Below are 20985 nucleotides of genomic sequence, written 5' to 3'. Positions count from 1 at the left end.
GATCAGAATTCAGCAATCTCTACTGATCTGTGGCCTCACCACATGCCTAAAACCAAAGACAATCCTAACCACTAAATATACTGGTTGTATTTCTTATATGTACATGCCTATGGTCAAAGTCTAATTTATCAATTAGGTATAGTAAGAGATTAATCATGAACAATAAAGCAATTATAGTAATGTGCTGTAATAAAGTTGATTTGAACATGTTCTCTTTTTGTCTCTGTCTCAGAATATAGAATTCCTTTTTTAAGTTTTCCAGACTTTGGGGCTGGGAAGGTGGCTCAGTGGTAGAGTGCTTGCCTTGCATGCATGAGGCCCTGGGTTCAATTCCTCAGCCACACAAGCAGAAAAAGCGGAAGTGGTGCTGTGGCTCAAGTAGTAGAGCACTAGCCTTGAGCTGAAAAGCTGAGGGACAGTGCCCAGACCCAGAGTCCAGGACCCACAACCAACAAAAAAAAAAATCCAGACGATGGTGGGCCACAGGACTAAAGGAGTAGAAAGAAATAGCACAAATAAAGAGGGAGGAATAAATAAATAACCTTTAACTTCAGCTCAACAAATATTTATTGAAGAGTAAAAGTCCAGAAAGCCCAAGTCATGCCCTCTTGTCATTTTTTCCCTCCCCAGGGAAGTTTCTTCTCTTTACAAAGAGAATTAAAATAAAAGAAAGGTATTAATTAAAAAAATATCCTAGGGATCCCAAATAATTTCAGCATCAGGCCTATTGTGTTCTGACATGTAACAAAACTGAATGTGAAAACTGAATGTGAAACAGGATTTATGTAAAAGCGAGAATGAACACATCCCTGTCTTGGGGAAAACAGAAGCAATATGGCCAGGACATTTCAGTCAGGAATAGTTCAGTGTATATGAAAGAATTCTCTTTCTCCAGCAGAAAAGACTGATGCTTCCCAGAAATTACTACATTTCATGCATTTCACATATATTGAGCACATACCTTGACTACTGAAGTGATGTTACAATGGATGAGATTCTGCAATAAATAACACATGAATCAGCTCAGTCCTCGAGAAATTGTCTTGGGAAGAGGTCAGGGTTGAACCATGAAATGAGAGAAGTTCCATCATTTACCCAGCATGCAAATTAGATTCCCAACTGATGTTCAGCAAGCTTGGGCTAAAACTGGGAAAGATCTGATATTCATTGAATGATCCTATGTGTATGCCATCTTGAATATAAGCCATTTAAGTTTTTTTTTGAAGATTTAGGAAGGAATACAGTCATAATTTTTAAAGGAAGATATAGATGTCCCCAAAGTATGATGATTCAACTTTACAATAGTACAAAAACAATGTGTATACAGTAGAAGTCATACTTCAAGTTCTGAAATTTGAGTCTTTTTCAGTTAGTGACAGGCTGTATAATAGTCTTTTGCAATGCTGGATAGTAAAAACATCTCAGTCAGTCATATCATCCTAAGCGAAACCACCAGTTCTCTATAGTATGCTACAGTGTTCTGGAGCTCATGTGTAGTACACCCATTTCTTTTCCACTTAAGATGAACTTATTGGTAGGAGCCCATCATGTCAAGGAGCATCTGTATTCACTTTCCAGGAAGAGGAAGAAGGGTTAGCTCATGTGTGTGTAGGAAACCACAGCATAAGGAATAGAAGAGGTGGATGGTTGACTAATACAAGATATAGGTCTTGGTTTAGAAACAAGTATGAAGAAATGACTAGAATCATCCAAATAAAGAGAGAGGAAAAGAGGGTCACCCAGAGATAAACACAAACACAGGAATAAAGAGAAACAATAACATCATTTGCTGAAAGAGAGACACAAACTTGCTTCAGAAGCAGGGTAGAAAATAAAGACCACAGGGATAGACATATATTAAAAGAAGAGTCTGGGGAGGTTGTGCAGTAATGTCCCAGCCATCTGGCAGCAGATTCAGGGTTTAAGTAGAACCATAGGAATATATGCAGCATTGAGGATCACCAGCCTGTTTAGATTGGTATAACCATGACTTCAAAAATCAGGACCCTGGGGAGAGTCCATAAATAGTGTCTTCAAGAACTGTAAAATGAATTAAAATGTAATCTATTCTAGCTTACTAGACCTCCAAAACTTCTAACCACAGAATCTGTGTTGTATGTAATTTCAGCATATTCTGCATTCTCAGACTCAATGAACTGTGGACCAAAAATGTTCACAAAGGAGCTAGAAGCATGGCTGAAGTGGTTACAGCACCAGTCTGAGGAAGCAAGCCTCTTGAATATGAGGTTCTGAGTTCAAACCCCAGTATCATAAAAAAATGTTCAAAAATTGTATATTATACTGATTATACACATAGACTTGTTTTTTATGTCATTTTTCCCTAAACTATATAACAGCTATTTATGAGGTCTTTACATTGTGTTAGGAACTGTAGGTCATCTAGAGAGGGTTTTAATTATCCAGGTGCCATGTATAGGATCTATATAAGTATTATGCCATTTGTATAAGGGATTTGAGCATCTGTGGATTTAGGTATCTAAGGAGGTTAGTACCTCTGGAACACTGAGAGATAGCTGTATATCCCTCACACTGAAAGTTAAATAAAATTTATTACATGGGAGCACAGACAAGCAAAAGGGTTGGCTTGCTTCTGTATTCACTGTAGCTATGAATCTGTTTGGGTAGAATTACCCTCTTATAAAGCAGAATGCATTCAGAGTTTCAAAATAGCAGGACAATGAGAAAATTAATGTTGAAGTGCAGAGAAGGGAAAATATGTCTTTTTCCAAGTGATGATCATGAAAAGATGTACCCTTAATTGTGTATCAAGAACTAAGTTGAACAAGTTTACATTGTTGGTGGGAGTGTAAACTTGTTCAACCACTTTGGAAAGTAGTATGGAGGTTCCTCAAAAGACTCCACATAGAACTCCCCTATGACCCAGCAATCCCACTATTGGGCATTTACCCAAATGTTCACAAACAAGACCACACTAAAGCTACCAGCACGACTATGTTTATTGCAGCCTTATATTACCATAGCTAAGATATGGAACCAACCCAGATGCCCCTCAGTAGATGAATGGATCAAGAAGAAAATGTGGTATATATACACAATGGAATTCTATGCCTCCATCAGAAAGAATGACATTGCCCCATTTGTTAGGAAATGGAAAGACTTGGAAAAAAATGATATTAAGTGAAGTAATCCAGACCCAAAGAAACATAGGCCCCATGGTTTCCCTTATTTGCAATAACTAGTATATGTCTGAGTCAGAAGAAAAGTTCAGATAAGTTGATGGTAGGGAAATGAACCCTAAGATATGTATTTTTTCTTTCATGCAATTGTTTCTAACATATTTATAAGATGATTTCTAAGATGATTTCTATGTTGATTTGTGTGTCCCTCCCCCACGGTATAACCCCTGCTTTCACTGTATTTGATGTTGTTATAATTTGTGGAGGGGAAGGGAAAAAACAAATCGTTTAAATAGGGATACAGGTGGACCCATTGCAACAATGAGATGTACAAGTCATTACGTTGAAAACAAACTTTACAACTTTGGTGGCGGGGTGGGGGGGGGGAGGGCGGAGAGGAGAGCTGGGTGGGGGGGCTGGGGAAGGATGGGATGGGAAGGGGAAACAAAGGAGGAGGCTACAATGCTTGATAAGAAATGTACTCATTATCTTGCCCATGTAATTGTAACCCCTCTGTACAGTATTTTCACAATAAAAAAAAATCTTGAAAAAAAAAAAGAACTAAGGTGAAAACCAAGGGAGTTTTCAAGATATAATCAACACACAATGTAGAAATTTGGCCACATGGACTTCCCATTCCTCGTTCCCCAGTCCTGGAGCCCAGTACCTGAGTGAAAGGAAATCAGACCCAAAAGAGCACAGGCCCACCTGGATTTCATCTGAGGTGCTAAGGAAATGGCTTGGGAGAAGGTTTGGAAGCATCCCGACGTTGTTGACTGACAGAAAGAGACAAAAAAAATTTATCAGAATGGCAGGTTGGAAATTTTCCCAAAGAAGCATACACCAAAAGATTTATAAGCAAAGTTGTTCACTGCAACATGGTTTAATTATAGTGAGGAAATTGGATGGAAAAAAATCATGTCCATTGGGGGTGAGGTTTGTTTTGGCTTTTGTTTTTGTTTCTCTTTTTAGGAGGGAAAAGGGGGAGGCACAGAAAGGGAAGGAGGAAGAGTAATCAAATATAGTCATGGCATTCACCATACATTATGGAAGGAGTGACATTGTCCCAAAAAGGAAATGAATTCATTACCTGATTTATGTAATAGTAACCCCTCTGTACAACATCTTAATAACAATAGAATTATATTTTAAAAACATGTCCCATAATCAGAGGTTCATTACACCAATCATAGAATATTGGTGTGACTCTATTTTGAATGATTAAAAATACTGGCTGCTGAAAGACATAGGAAAATACTTGTGATATTAGGTTTTCTAATGTTACAAAATAGTATGCAGATATAATCTACATGTTTTGAAAAACTACTTGTATGTAACTGGAAGAATGTGCTTCAAAATGTTCTCTTAGATTTGGAAGATTTAAGAAGTTTATCTGGTGTTGGGGACTAACACCTGTAATCTTAGCTACTCAGAAAACTGATCTGAGGGTCATAGCTTGAAGCCAGCCTAGGCAGAAAAGCCTATGAGACTTTTATATCTAACCAACAAAAAGCCAGAAGTGAAGTGTGGCTCAAGTAGTAGAGAATCAGCCTTGAATGAAGAAAAAAAAACTAAGGAGGAGGAGGAGGAAGAGGAGGAGGAATTGTTCAGTCCAGTACCAGCGGCTCATGCCTATAATTCTAGCTACTCAGGAGAAGCCAGTCCAGGCAGTAAAGCCCATGGGACTCCATCTCCAATTAATCAGCAAAGCCAGACTGGAGGTGTGGCTCAGGTGGTGGAATACCAGCCATAAGCAAGCAAGCCAAGCAAGTGTGAAGCTCTGAGTTCAAACATTAGTACTGACCAAGAAAGAGAGGAAATTCAGATTTCTTTTATGTGCTAGTATATTCATTCCAATTTTTCTGCAATATGTTTTACATTATTACTTGTAAAAATACTGGCTTTGGGGATTCAGCAGGAAGTATAAGAATCAAATCTTATTTTCTTCTGTATACAATACAAACTCAGGGCTATGCATGTAGTTATAAAATACCTTATAGATTGATTGTTACAGAAAGAGATTATCTTGGTCTCCAATCACCACACTGACTCTATTTATGGATCAATCATAACAGTAGTTTGCTAAACTAATTCCTACATGACAGTGTTTCTGAGATCTCTCTGCCTCCCAAATGTCAACATCAGCTCTGTGAAAGAAATCTCACTTTTGCAAGACTCTTCTATCTGCTGCCTTGAGGAGTCACATCTTGCCCATAAAAACAAACACATTTTCAAGGTGAAAGGCTGGAACAAAATCTACCAAGGAAATATCCCTCATAAACAGGAAGTTTATGGAAGTTGCAATCCTAATATCAGATAAAATAGACTTCAAATTAAAATTAGTGAGAAGAGATAAAGAAGGTCGCTACATACTAATTAAGAGATCTCTCCTTCAGGAGGATATTACAATTCTAAATATCTATTCGCCAAACAATGGAGCACTCAAATTTATCCAAGAAACACTACTTTCCCTCAAATCCCACATAGATCCAAAGACATTAATTGTTGGGGACTTTAACACACCACTTTCCCCACTAGATAGATCAACTCGGCAAAAACTCAACAGAGAAACCACAGAGAAACCACAGATCTAAACAACTGCATAGATCAACTAGATTTCACAGACATCTACCAAATATTTCACCCAGCAGCATCAGAATACACGTTTTTCTCAGCAGCACATGGAACATTTTCCAAAATAGACCACATTTTAGGCTACAAAGCAAACTTGTCCAAATTCAGAAACCTTGAATTTATATCTTGCATTCTCTCAGACCACAATGGAATAAAATTAGAACTCAACACCAAAAGCCACCAAAGAAAATCCTTTAACACATGGAGGCTGAACAATACACTGCTGAATCATGAGTGGTTCATGGAAGAGCTTAGAAAGGAAATTCAAATGTTCATGATATTCAACAAAAATGAACACACAAATTACCAGCTCCTCTGGGACATAGCAAAGGCAGTACTCAGGGGGAAGTTTATTTCTACATCAAAAAATTGGAGAGATCTGAAACCAACAATTTTAATGAGACATCTGAGCCTCCTTGAAAAAGAGCAGCAAGATAAACCCCAATCCAGTAGACTGAAAGAAATAATTAAAGTTAAATCAGAATTACATGAATTAGAATCCAAAAAAACTATAGAAAAAATCAACAAAACAAAGAGTTGCTTCTTCGAAAAAATGAACAAAATTGACAGACCCTTAGCAAATCTTATCAGAAAAAGAAGAGAACACACCCAAATAAATGAACTCAGAGATAAGGATGGAAACATCACCACAGAAACAACCAAGATTCAGAACATTATAAGGGAATACTTCTCAAAACTTTATGCTAATAAGTTTGAGAACTTGGCAGATATGGACCTTTTCCTAGCAAACACTGACGTACAAATACTAAACCAAGATGAGTTAAACCATCTTAACAGGCCCATATCAAGCATTAAATAGAAACAGCAATAAGAGACCTCCCATCTAAGAAAATCCCAGGACCAGATGGCTTTACAGCAGAATTCTACAAGGCCTTCAAAGCAGAGCTCATACCAATACTCCTCCAACTCTTCAATAAATTGAAAGAGAAAGTTCACTACCGAACTCATTCTATGAAGCCATCATAACCCTCATCCCAAAACCAGGCCGGGACTCATCAAAGAAAGAGAACTATAGACCCATTTCTTTTATGAACATTGAAGCAAAATTTCTCAACAAAATTTTGGCCAATTGACTTCAACAATTCATCCAAAAAATCATACACCACGATCAAGCAGGATTCATTTCAGGGATGCAAAGCTGGTTCAATATACGCAAATAAATTAAGATAATTCATCACATCAACAGGAGCAAGGATAAGAACCACATGGCTATCTCAAGAGATGCAGAAAAAGCATTTGACAAGATCCAACACCCCTTTATGATGAAGGTTCTGAAAAAATTAGGAATCCATGGAACATTCCTCAATACAATAAAGGCTGTATATGACAAACCTACAGCCAGCATTATACTAAAGCCAGTTCCTTTTAACTCAGGAGCGAGACAAGGATATCCACTCTCTCCACTTCTCTTCAATCTAGTATTAGAATGCCTAGCTACAGCAATAAGACAAGATGCAGACATAAAGGGGATCCAAGTGGGAAAGATTAAGTAAAAGTCTCCCTCTTTGCAGATGACATGATCTAGCATTTAAAGAATCCCATAAACTCCACTCCCGAATTACTCAAGCTGATTCAAAACTTTGGCAAAGTAGCAGGGTATAAAATTAACCCCCCAAAATCAATGGCTTTTCTGTATGCCAACAATGAGAAAAGTGTGGCTGAAATTAGGAAAGCAACTGCATTTGTAATAGCCCCACAAAAAATAAAATACCTAGGAATTAACCTAGCCAAAGAAGTGATGGACCTCTATGATGAAAACTTTAAAATCTTGAAAAAGGAAATCAAAACAGAACTTAGAAAGTGGCAAAAACTCCAATGCTCCTGGATTGGAAAGATTAACATTGGGAAAATGGCAACACTTCCCAAGATTATTTACAAATTCAATGCAATACCTATCAATATTCCAACCTCATTCTTCAAGGAAATAGAAGAGGCAATCCAAAAATTCATATGGAACAATAAAAGACCCCGAATAGCAAAAACAATCCTCAACAGAAAGAACAGTGCTGGAGGAATATCGATACCAAACTTCAAACTCCACTACAAAGCCGTAGTAATCAAAACAGCTTGGTACAGGCACAAGAACAGATCTCAGGACCAATGAATAGAATTGAAAACCCAGAGATGAACCTACAGACCTATAGCCATCTAATCTTCGATAAGGGAGCTAAAAAAATAGAATGGAAGAAAGACAGCCTCTTCAGTAAATGGTGCTGGCAAAATTGGTCAATCACTTGTAGAAAACTAAACTTAGATCCTTATATATCACCCTGCACTAGAATCAACTTCAAATGGATTAAAGACCTTGGAATCAAAGCAGACACCCTGAAAACATTACAGGATGGAATAAGAGAAACCCTGGGTCTCCTTGGCACAGACCGAAATCTTCTTAAAAGAGACCCAGAAACACAACAAATCAAAGAAAGATTGGACAAATGGGATTGCATGAAATTGCAGAGCTTCTGCATGGCAAAGGACATAGCTAGCAAGCTCAATAGAAATCCCACGTATTGGGAGAAGATCTTCACTAGCCATACAAAAGACAAGGGTCTCATATCTAAAATATACTTGGAACTCAAAAATTAAATCCCCCAACAACAAATCTTCAAAGAAACAACTGCCCAATAAATAAGTGGGCTAAAGACTTAAAGAGAAACTTCTCTGAAGAGGAAAGGAGGATGGCCAATAGACACATGAAGAAATGCTCAACCTCTCTAGCCATAAAAGAAATGCAAATCAAAACAACATTGAGATGTTAGAATGGCTATAATCAAGAACTCTAATAACAACAGATACTGGAGGGGATTTGGACAGAAGGGAACCTTACTGCATTGTTGGTGGGAGTGTAAACTTGTTCAACCACTTTGGAAAGTAGTATGGAGGTTCCTCAAAAGACTCCACATAGAGCTCCCCTATGACCCAGCAATCCCACTATTGGGCATTTACCCAAATGTTCACAAACACGACCACACTAAAGCTACCAGCATGAATATGTTTATTGCAGCCTTATTTGCCATAGCTAGGATATGGAACCAGCCCAGATGCCCCTCAGTAAATGAATGGATCAAGAAAATGTGGTATATATACACAATGGAATTCTATGCCTCCATCAGAAAGAATGACATTGCCCCATTTGTTAGGAAATGGAAAGACTTGGAAAAAAATGATATTAACTGAAGTAATCCAGACCCAAACAAACATAGGCCCCATGGTTTCCCTTATTTGCAATAACTAATATATGTCTGAGTCAGAAGAAAAGGTCAGATAAATTGATGTTAGGGAAATGAACCCTAAGACATGTAGTTTTTCTTTCATGCAATTGTTTCTAACATAATTTATAAAGATGATTTCTATGTTGATTTGTATGTCACTCCCCCACGGTATAACCCCTGCTTTCACTGTATTTGATGTTGTTATAATTTGTGGAGGGGAAGGGAAAAAACAAATTGTTTAAATAGGGATACAGGTGGACCCATTGCAACAATGAGATGTACAAGTCGTTATGTCGAAAATGAACTTTACAACTTTGGTGGTGGGGCGGGGGGTGGGGGGGGGAGGAGTGTTGGGTGAGGGGGCTGGGGAGGATGGGATGGGAAGGGGAAACAAAGGAGCTACAATGCTTGATAAGAAATGTACTCATTATCTTGCCCATGTAATTGTAACTCCTCTATACAGTATTTTCACAAAACAAAACAAAACAAAACAAAAGGAATCTCGCTTTTGTTAGTAGAGGTGTGGCTCAAGTGGTAGAGTGCCAGTCTTGAGCAAAAAAGCCAAGAAAGACCTTTAGGCCTGAGTTCAAGCCCAGTACTGGCACTTACATACAAAGAGACAGACAAAGATTGACAGAGAGACAGAGAGAGAAGTAAATTAAGAAATCATCTCACTTTAATATTAGAAAAAAAGCCAGAAGTGGTGTGGCTCAAGTGGTAGGTCCTTAGGCTTGAGAGAAAAATAAAGCTCAGGGATAGCACCCAGGCCCTGAGTTCAAGCCCTAAAAAAAAATGAAGAAAGAAAGAAAAAGAAAATATACTTTGGAAGGTTGTTTAGCACATACAAAATCATGTATAATTTTTAATATAGTAAAGCCTCTAGAGCTTTAATAATTTAATTTGATGCTATGGATTAAAAATAAGTCATAGAGCCAATGGCTCAAGCCTATAATCCTAGCTCCTCAGGCAGTTAAGATCTGAGGATTGAGGTTCAAAGCCAGCCTGGGAAGGAAAGTCCAAGAGATGCTTATCTCCAACTAATCACCAAAAAACCAAATTGGAGCTGTTCCTCTAGTGGTAAAGTGTTAGACTTGAGCAAAAAAGCTGAAGGAGAGCACCCAGGCCTTGAGTTCAAGCCCAGGGCTGGCACCAAAACCCTCCCCCCAAATCGGGTTAAATCTAAGCTACCATGAGATAGTTAAATGTTGCAAAGATAATCAGATCACTGATACATTACAACAGACTATGCATATTAAAATCTACTTACCTAAAATGCCAATTTCTAAACCTTCAAGTTTTTCTTTAATATACTCATAGATGTCATCTTTGGTAAAGTCTGCTTGTATAAGCTTCACCTTGCTTCCTGTAGTCCACTCTGCATTCAAGACAACATAATACATTTTTTGTTAATAAACAGAGGTACAAAACCCCTGCTGCTACTGCCACCATGAGGTTTCTCAGATGCTTCTCTACTATCTAGACAGAGTATCAAGAAAACCACTGACGCATAAATTAGAAATAAGAAAACACTGGCTTGGAATGTGGCTTAGTGTTAGAGTGCTTGCCTAGCATGCATGAAGCCCTGGGTTCGATTCTTCAGCATGACATACACAGAAAAAGCTGGAAGTGGCACTGTGGCTCATTTGGTAGAGTGCTAGTCTTGAGCATAGAAAGGCTCAAGGACAGTGCCCAGGCCCTGAGTTCAAGATCCAGGATGGCAAAAAAAAAGGAAAGAAATAAGAAAACACCCTAGATAAATGATGGGAGATGCTAAAAGATTCTTGAGAGTTTATTTTTAACAATTTTTTAAAAGTTACTGTAGGTACAAGTACATGCATTGAAATAGACTACTGTCCATACAGCACACATTTGCATCCCTGGGAAACTTGCTAGATATGCAAATTGTTGGGCCAGTTCTACAGATACACCAACCCTTGTTATGTATCTAGCACTAAGCATTTATATATATATATATATATATATATATATATATATACATTTATACATTTATATAATATAAATGCTTATATATAATTCTATTTTATATATAAATGCTTATATATATCTAATTCTATTTTAACCCTCTTCCAATCTTGTACAGTAGCTATCACTATTATTATTATTATTATTACATTGTACCTGGACACTGTCTCTTAGCATTTCTGCTCAAGGCTGATGCTCTACCACTCAAGCCACAACTCCATTTTCAGATTTTTGCTGGTTAATTGGAAATAAGAGTCTCAAAGACTTTTCTACCAGGGCTAGCTTTGAAACACAAAATTCAGATTTCAGCCTCCTGAGTAGCTAGGATTGCAGGCATGGGACATTGGTATCTAGCTGAGTAGATATCAATACTCCCATTTCCAGAGCAGAAAACTAAGACTTGAGAAGCTAGCATGTCCCAGGGCCACCATAGCCCCTTCCCACTCCAAGTTCAGTGTGCTTTCTACAAGGTTCAGCACTATCACGCCTGTGCAGAAGTTTTCAGGCAGACCAAAAAACTACAGGTCCTGTTCATCAATTTCTTAGTGAACTGCTTTAGTATTAGAGTTAGAACTAATATTTCTGGATACAACAACCTGAGATATAGTTTGTGAGTAAGAGTTTTTGTTTTTAATTAAAAAAAGATACTGCTTTCTTCTCAAAAGGATGATAAACAGGGCATTTTAGCATTATGAGCAAGACACTCAAGAATGCCATGGTTCTAATCAAAGTTACTTCTGATATCCAGATTTAGAACAAAAGGTGAATTCATCTTCTCAAGGACCCTGAGCCTCTGAGGGGTGACTCCAGGACCCCCATACCTCTCCGGCTCATCTCCGATCCCAAGTCTGCCCCCAAACAAAGAAGGCTGACTCTGGACAAAGCCAGCATTTTAACAAGCTTTCCTTCAGAATTGAAGACTCATTCTGTTTGAGTTGAAAAGTTTATTTCTTAAATTAGTAATCATTACATTTCAAATATTCCAAAAGAAGTAATATAGTCAGTCTTAACTAAGAGCACTTCCAAGCAAATTATCATAATAACATTATGATATATAGAGTTGTATAGTATGTACCCTTTGCAACCATTTACTGCAGACTTGGATCAGATCTTTCTTTGAAATCTGATGTCCATCAGTAAGCAACGTCTCTCAACCTCCTGCAAGGAAGAGATCATGGGCACAGGCATATGAAGATCCTGCGGCCAGAGGGAATGCTAACTCTAAATGTGAAAGCACTAGATCCAAAAAGAAAATGGGCCTTCTTCATGCCTGTTCCCTCCCCTTCCTGCTTTACCTGGTACAGAATCTAGGGTAGGCTAAAGCCTGTATCTTAATTCTTGCCCTTGTCACTGGACTCCCTTTGGAACAGATGGCAGCCTAGGTTCCAGACAACAGTTTGGAATTTGCAGGCAGACTTAGCTGATGAGCTCCACAAACACTTCTGCTGCTGGGGCGGGGAGGGGTGTCACTCACCAATCTCTCTGGCAATGCTCTGTAGTTTTCCCAGCGTCCGGCTGATAAGCACAAGGTTGAGTCCATGTTTTGCCAGCTAGAGTGGAAGTGGGAAAACCAAACACAGGAAGAGGCTGAGCAGATAAGGAAACCTTGAGAAAAAAAAAAAAAAAAAAAGGCCAAGCAAGATCCCAAGTTCAAGGGTCTCTGGCTCATGCACTTTGCAGCAGGGTGAGGCATTTTCTTTTCCTGGACTTAAATCGGTAGAATAGAGCAAAGTTTCTGATCTATGAGCAAAGCAACCACAGCAGGCCAATCTAAAAGTACTGTAAACATTTTTTTCAGGAGGCTGAGAGCTAAGGATCACGGTTCAAAGCCAGCCCAGGAAGAAAAGTCCATGAGACTCTTATTTCTAATTAACCAGCAAAGATCCAGCAATGTAACTTTGGCTCAAGTGGTAGAGCACCAGCCTTGAGTAAAAGAAGATAAAGGACAGTGTCCAGACCCTGAGTTCAAGTACTGGAATGCATGAGTGTGTGCGTGCGTGTGTGTGTGTGTGTGTGCGCGCGCATGCGTGCGCGCACACACACACACACACACACACACACACACAATTGTTTTTCTTTTTGCTTTCTTTTTGGTACTCAGGTTTGAAATCAGGACCTCGCACTTGCTGTCATTTAAGCATGTTCCTAATCCCTTTCCTTTTAGTTTGTGGTTCCAGGGTCTGGGCTCTAACCATACGATCCTGTCTCTGCCTCCTGAATAGCTGGGATTACAAGTGTGCACTACCACAACTAGCTCAATGCACAAGAGACTAGTTTTTCCTTGTGCAGACCCACAATCTGAAAGCACTTTTTAAATCTAAAGCCCAAGCAAGAGGGCTGTTGTGTCCTAGAACTCAAAATATTGGAGGCAAAGAAGAGAGGAAAAAACATAGATGTGTTGACTTTGTCACTATTCCCTACATGATAGAGATTTATTTAATAGCGTTACACCATATTAGGTATTATAACTAACCAAGACATGTTTTGAAATGTACCAGAGGATGTAAGCAGATCATGGGCAGAAAGCACTATATGCCATTTTGTACCAAGGACTTAGGCATCCAAAGAAATTTGGAGGGATGCCCCTCCCTCATCCCAAGAAACAGCTCTAGTAAGCATCAGTGTCTATTGTATGTGCTTTCAAGAAAAGAGTATGCTATGATTATCTATCTATCTATCTATCTATCTATCTATCTATCTATCTATCTATCTATCTATCTATCTATCTATCTATCTATCTATCTACCTACCTACCTATCTATCTACCTATCTATCTAATACTGGAGCTTGAACTCAAGGTCCAGGCATTTTCCTTTAGCAAGCCAAAAGGGCTAGGGGCAGAGCATCTATGTAGCAAGTTCAAGTCCCAGTTTTCAAATCCCAGTTCTACCACAAAGAAAAAAAAACAATACCAAGAGAAAAAAATGTCCCCATAGTCCTGTCTCCTCAACCAGCTACATTCACTTCCTCTGTGTGTTAGTGATCCTTCCCTAATTTCCTCTCTGCATCTGTGGGCATACATGGTACAGAGAGAAATGTTTCTTTTGTAGAGTTTGTTTCTTTTTGTCACATATAATTGTGACTTTAAGTATTGCCTTACAACATTCTTTTTAATTTAGTGATGTCTTATCTCTAAGAATTGTCTGTCTTCTCCAGCACAGGATAGAGAACCACTTGGCTTTTTAAAAAATTGCTGATAGTGTTCTGTAGCTCACCTATAGATTTTTAAAAAATATTTTCCCATCAGCCTTCTAAATAAGTCTTTGGATAGAAGAATACATGACTTCTACTTGTTTGTTTGTTATTTTGCAGTACACCAAATGAATATTTTGTTGTTGGTGGTGGTGGTGGTCATGAGTCTTGAACTCTGGGCCTGACCGCTGTCCCTCAGCTCTTCAGCTCAAGGTGAGCACTCTACCACTTGATCTACAACACCACTTCCGGTTTTCTGGCAGTTTATTGGAGATAAGAGTTTCACGGACTTTCCTGATCAGGCTGGCTTTGAACTGCAATCCTCAGATCTCAGCCTCCTGAGTAGCTAGGATTACAGGCGTGAGCCACCGGTGCCCAGCTCAAACGAATATTTTCTAGTTCAATTCCATTTGAACACTAACATAGGGTGTGTCAAGGGTCAAGGGGTGGTAGGAGCATCTTTTGTTTTCATATCTGGTCTTAGTCCCTAATCCCTGACACAAGAGTTTCTAACATCCTTGGAATCTTCTGACCCTAGGGAGCTTCAGGATGAGGCCAAGCAGGTGATGAGAGAGTAGAAACTTCCAGCCCCATCCTCTAAAGGGGAGAGGGAGTGTGTAGAACCACAGATGGACACAGAGTGAGAGTCAGTCACCAGACTCAGAGACTGAGGCATCCTTAGGATACAAGAGTTGTATGGCCCACTCTTTCTCCTCCTTCTCACTCTCTACTATCCTCCTGGAGGGTTAACACACCACTATTAGTCACCACACAAGAAGAAATGCTAGGCAAGGAAAGACAAAATACCACAGTATGTAGTTGGACACACACACACACACACACACACACACACACACACACACACACTGCCTCTACTGCAGGTCCTAGCTAGGAGAGGAAGAAGATATATCTTTCATCAGTGTTCAGCAATTTGATGATTACAACTGATTGGACAAAAGGCACCATGGAAAGGAAACTATATTTATACCTTAGAAGTGACCATAAGACCTTGTTTCCACCTAAGAGGTGTCCATGACTTGACAAAACCCAAGGTGAAAAAGGGGTAGCCAGAATGATTGATTATGCCTCAGGAGCAGGTGAGTTCTGCTACTTTATGATGTTGGTTATGACACTGGTTATATGTTACAACTTTGCTTCTGAAAGACATGACAATCTCCCACAGTGAGGATAATTTGCCAATCACCTGTATTTTGATTAGCTCCTGCTTTCAGTCTTCTAACATTATATGGAATTGGCTCAATACTATTAGTCTGAATTGTATCAACATGAATATTGATTATTTGTTATATAGGATTATTTTTATCTGGCATTAATATTGCTTCTACTTTTTTTTGTTGCTTGTGTTTTCTGAGTATATGAGTTTTTTCACTCTGTATCTCTGTCTCCCTGTTTCTGTCTTTCTGTCTCTGTCTTCTTGTCTGTGTGTGTGTGTGTGTGTGTATGTGTGTGTGTTTGTGTGTGTGTGTGTGTGTGTGTGTGTGTGTGTGACTTTTCACTGCTAGCGATCAAATCTAGTGCCTGGTACCCACCTTGCATTCAGAACAACCTCCTCCATACAGTGACCAAGGATCTAGGTTATTTTCCCAGAGCCAGAAATAGGATGAGACAAGTGAAGAATCCAGGTAGATAATTTAAGGAGAGACGCATTTTGGATTTCATGAACCCGCTGCCTGCCTCACCTTACTCCTACCCCTTTTTTGTCCATCTAGTAGCTCTACCCTTTGACATAAAGATCTCATAGTTTTATCTTATATTATGTAATTGAGCACTGAATTTGATTATAGTATAATGAAAGCAAATTCATGTCATTTTTTAATGAAATACATTACAAGAATGGTTAAATTTTCATCCAAAGAGAGAAAGACAAGTACTACATTGGACTTAGTAAATGTCCAAGTTATTTATTCACAAGGAGAAAAAGTACACAAAATAACAAATGTTTCTTAGGAATAGATACAGACTGAAAGATACTTCAAGCTTGAGAGGAAAGAGCCTGAAAAGGGGGTGAATATGAAATAAACCAACATGAGGCAGTGGATAGGTAGTAATGACTGATTCTGATTAACAATTAAGATGAAAGAGGAAGAGAAGAATGGAATGAAGCATGGAAGAAAATAGAAAAACTTAGAATATAAACTGTCTGGGTAGGCCTCCATGTACATTTAGATGGAGTGGGTATGAGCTATGTGTCCCTCCCTGACATCTGCTATGTACACATGTACGTGTACATGTTTGTCTGTACATATTGTACTAGGTTTGAATGTAGGGCCTTGTGCTTGCCAGGCAAGTGCTCTATTGCTGAGTTATGGTACCAACCTCTACTTTCTGTTTAAGCTAATTTAAATCAGTTCTAAGCTTTTGCAAGACTCTGGCTACTAAATCTAGTTTTCTTGTCTATAAAATTTTTTAGCTGCCTTTAGCCATTTTATTTTGTATTTATGTGTTAATTATGATACTTGGATTTGAACTCTGGGTCTCACACTTGCTTAGCTTACCTGCTTGCCTGGTGCTCTACCACTTAAGTTGTGCCTCCATGACTGGTTATTTTAGAGATAAACTCTTGAGGACTTTTCCACTTGGGCTAGCTTTGAACCTTCATCTTATGCATCTCAGCTTCCTGAGTAGCTACAGCCATGAGCTACCAGCACTTGGCATTTCAGTTTACATTTTAATTAAGGCTACCTCTAACCTTAGCAAACATCCTGAGAGAGAGTTTTATATTTTGATGTCAAATGGTTAAATACCATTTCAAGCTTAGAAACAAATAAAAGGATGATTATTCTTTTAAAAAATTAATATCATCCTAGAATATTTCCTAATGTCTGCTTGATGTTATCTGATGTCCTTGGGCAGTAAGCTTTGTTCTAATAGAGAAGTTCTCAGCTGATGAAGGTGCAGATAGCTCAGAACCCACAAGGTTAGAAACACAAGGAGCTGATTTCATAATGTCATGGAGAATCCATCCAGAGGTGCAAGGTCATCACTCTGCAGAAAGGTGGCTAGGATTGAAGGCGGTGCTAGTGTTTTGCTCTTGCCTCCCGATGACAAGTTCTTGCTTAGATGTTTTTCAATGGCCCCTTGTGTCTACTTGGGTTTTTTCACTACTAGGTTGAGTAAAACACATATTTGTGTTTTAAAACTATGTTTTTACAACATTGAAGGAAAAATACTAGACTATCCTTTGAGCTATCTGGCTAAATAGCCACAATTCCAATCTCATCCAAAATCCTATAAATTTTCAGAACCGAATATGTAACTATGCCCTATTCAAAAACATCGAAGAAACTAGTTGTAGAGACTCACACCTCTAACCCTAGCTATTAAGGAAGCTGAGATCTAAGTATCACAGTTTAAAGTCAATTTGAATAGAGAAGTCCATGACACTCTTAGCTCCAATTAACCACCAAAAAGGCAAAACTGGAGGTATGGCTCAAGTGCCATCCTTGAGCAAAAAAGCCAATCAAGAGCATGAGATCATGAACTTTACAACTTGCAGTGGGGGGGGGGGGCAGGGAGGAGTTGGGGAGGTGGGGAAGGAAGGGATGGATGGTAGGGGAAAAACAAAGGAGGAGGTAACAATCCTCAATAGGAAATGTATGTACTCATTACCTTACTCATGTAAATGTAACCCCTCTGTAATGTATTTTTACAATAAAAACATATTTTTAAAAAAGATCATGAGATCTTGAGGTCAAGTCCCAGTACCAGTGCCCCCAAATAAAAATAAATAGAAGAAGTAAAAGAACCACTTCAATACAACTTTATAGTATTTGAAAAACCTATATCTATAAACAGAAGGCTGGGGAATAGGGGTACAGTTCAATGAGCAGCACCTCTCCTGAAAGTGTGACCCCCGGGTTCCATCCCAGCATCATAAAAATAAAATAAAATGCCACAGTAAAACTGATTTTAAAGAAGCTGTCTCTCCCACCCCCACTCCCACCACACGGATGTTTTCACATGTCTTTTCAACAGTTGGCAGCTGAACCTAACTGTCCAAAAAAAAAAAATTCAATAATGTATTTAATCTAATGGACATATTCAAACAATGAGTAACATCATGTTCTTTGGAAGTTGGCTCTGAAGTGTCTGATAAGACTGAAATCTCAGCCAGGTACCATTGCCTTACCCCAGCATTCCCATCTACTTGAGAGGCTGAGAATGGGAGGATACCAGTTCCAGGCAAGTCTGCGCAGGAAAGTTGTAGAAACCCTATCTGACCCAACAAAAACTGAGTATGGACACTAGGTACCAGTGACTCACACCTGCAATCCTAACACTCAGAAAGGCTGAGAGCTGAGAATTGCAGCTAGCCCTGCCAGGAAAGCATTGAGAGTCTTATCTCTTAATTAACCACCCAAAAGGCAGAAGTGGAGCTGTGGTTCAAATGGTAGAGCACTAACCTTGAGCAAAAAAGCCAAAGGACAGCACCCAGGACTTGAGTTCAAGCCTTAGTACTTATAAAAAAAGAAAAATTAAAGCTGAGCATGGTGCAAACCTACTATCCCAAGCTACATTGGTGGGGGAAATTAAAAAGATCATGGTGCCAGGTTACCTGGGCAGCAAAGTCTTCTGTGGAAGCTCCATCTCTACAAAAGGAAATTGGATGAAGTGGTACCCTCCTGTGGTCCCAGGGAATCATTTAGGCTTTAGGAAGCCTGAAATAGGATCAAGAACACACCATAAAAGTAACCAGTGAAGCCAAGCATCGGTGGCTCACGCCTGTAATCCTAGCTATTCAGGAGGCTGAGATCTGAGGAACACGGTTCAAACCCAGCCTGGGCAGAACAGGCCATGAGACTCTTTATCTCCAATAAACCACCAGAAAACCGGAAGTGGTGCTGTTGTTCAAATGGTAGAGTGCTAGCCTTGAACTGAAGAGCTGAAGGACAGCGCCCAGGCTCAGCGTTCAAGCCCCATGACCAAAAAAAAAAAAAAAGTAACCAGTAAAAAACAGACCTAGAGGTGTGCCTAAAGTACAGGCCCAACCTAGCATGTGCAAGTCACTGAGTTCAAACCTCAGTCAAAAAAAAAATTTAAAAAAATTTAAAAAATGGACAGATCTCCAGCAATATGGTAGAGAGAGGAGGCCCACATGAGCAATCAACAATGCCAAGAGTGAGAAGACCTGATAATTCAGTAGAGGTCAGCCAGAATCTAAACTACCAGAAAAGGGCAGAATGAACACGCATTGTTGCTTTGCCACCCCTCGGAATTTCTGTAAAACCATTGGGAAGTGATTTTTTTCTGGGAAAATGTAAATCCACAGAAAAGAAGACATGAAGACAGGAGTGCATTCTTCTTTGCTAGAAAATAGAAGCAAGGTCTAAATCCTAAGCCAGGAGCAGTATTAGTGAGACATTAACATTAAAAATCTTTTTTACTGCACATATATTTTTAAATTTTATCATTAAGTAGTTGTACAAAGAGGTTTTAAATTGTGTGTGTGTGTGGGGGGGGGGGTGTGCGTGCCTGTGTGCAGTTCCTGGAGCTTGAACTCAGGGCCTGGGGACTGTCCCTGAGCTTCTTTTGCTCGAAGGTCTTGAGTCACAACTGTACTTCTGCCCTTTTCTAAGTAGTTTATTGGAGATACATGTCAAATAGACTTTCCTGCCCAGAATGGCTTCAAATCACGATCCTCACATCTCAGCCTCCTGAGTAGCTAGGATTACAAGCATAAGCCACCAGCATCTGGCTAAGAGGTTCCAATTCTATGTCAGGTTCTAAATACAATTCATCTTGGCCTTCAATCTCCCTTATTTTTCCCCTTCCCATTCTTACCCTCAAGTTACACAATTCAATTTTTACATAAATATAATGACTGCTTTTGCTCACTTTTCCTCCCCCCATTTGTGTGCCAGTACTCAGGGCCTGGGCACTGCACCTTAGCCTTTTCCCTCAAAAGTTGGTGCTTTACCACTTGAATCACAGTTCCACTTCAGAGATTTGGGTGGTTAATTGGAGATAAAAGTCTCATGGGTTTTTCTGGCCAGGCTGGCTTCTAACTACAATCCTTAGTCTTCTGAGGAGCTAGGATTACAGACATGAGCTACCAGCACCTGGCTTTTTTTTTATTGGACTCATAGCAATTATGTGGTGTACATTTGTGCAGTGTAAGACAATTTGTCATCTCAGACATATATCATTTCCTTGCCTTGGGAAAAGGCAAAATCCCCTACTGGTTTTTTGAGATTTTCAATCATTACTGAAGTATATCACCAAAGTTTCTTTAAAATCTCAGGCCATACCAGATGGAATAAAGGAGAAGCCAGAAGATGAGGGCTGGTGGAGCTACTTGAGAAGCAATGAGCAAGTGCTGTCTCTGAGCATGAGATCCACCCATAGATGGGAGCTGAACTCAGAACCCAAAACCACAAGCAACCCACTTTCCTCCCTCAGGCAGGAGAATGACTTAACATGACCTAACAATACCTGCAGGGGTCTCTCTACCAACATTCCCCCCTATGGCCCAGGTACCTCTTCATCCCCCAACTAGCTGGATAGAACCAAGCAGATGCTAGAAAAAGCAACTTAGATAGAAAATATTGGCAAAAGCATCATTTTTCTGAAATATATAAAATTTCTAACTCAGCCAAGAAAAAAGTTTGAAACTCAACTAGTTCTATCATCATGAAAAACTAGTACAAATAGCAATTTTTAAAAAGGTGATATATATATATATATATATATATATATATATATATATATATATGTAGTTTAAATTGTGCCCCAAAGAAAACTCCAGGCATAGATTATCTTAGGGG

At 39.1% G+C, this 20985-nt stretch overlaps 1 protein-coding gene across 1 annotated transcript in view; it reads right to left on the bottom strand.

The window, feature by feature from the left end:
* Positions 1–20985, bottom strand: part of Hsd17b3 (hydroxysteroid 17-beta dehydrogenase 3) — a 47198-nt gene that overhangs the window by 12758 nt on the left and 13455 nt on the right. The window contains exons 3-6 of the mRNA XM_042686982.1: positions 12483–12558; positions 10293–10400; positions 3867–3934; positions 962–997 (exon numbers count right to left, since the gene is read on the bottom strand). Of these exons, the coding sequence (XP_042542916.1) occupies positions 962–997; positions 3867–3934; positions 10293–10400; positions 12483–12558 (288 nt within the window). The remainder of the gene's footprint in view (positions 1–961; positions 998–3866; positions 3935–10292; positions 10401–12482; positions 12559–20985) is intronic.

The sequence above is a fragment of the Dipodomys spectabilis genome, unplaced genomic scaffold, assembly GCF_019054845.1.
Source record: "Dipodomys spectabilis isolate Male_0828 unplaced genomic scaffold, ASM1905484v1 ptg000098l, whole genome shotgun sequence".
Classification (NCBI taxonomy): domain Eukaryota; kingdom Metazoa; phylum Chordata; class Mammalia; order Rodentia; family Heteromyidae; genus Dipodomys; species Dipodomys spectabilis.
Note: the sequence above shows the minus strand (reverse complement) of the source record. Positions and strands in the feature narration are given on the sequence as shown.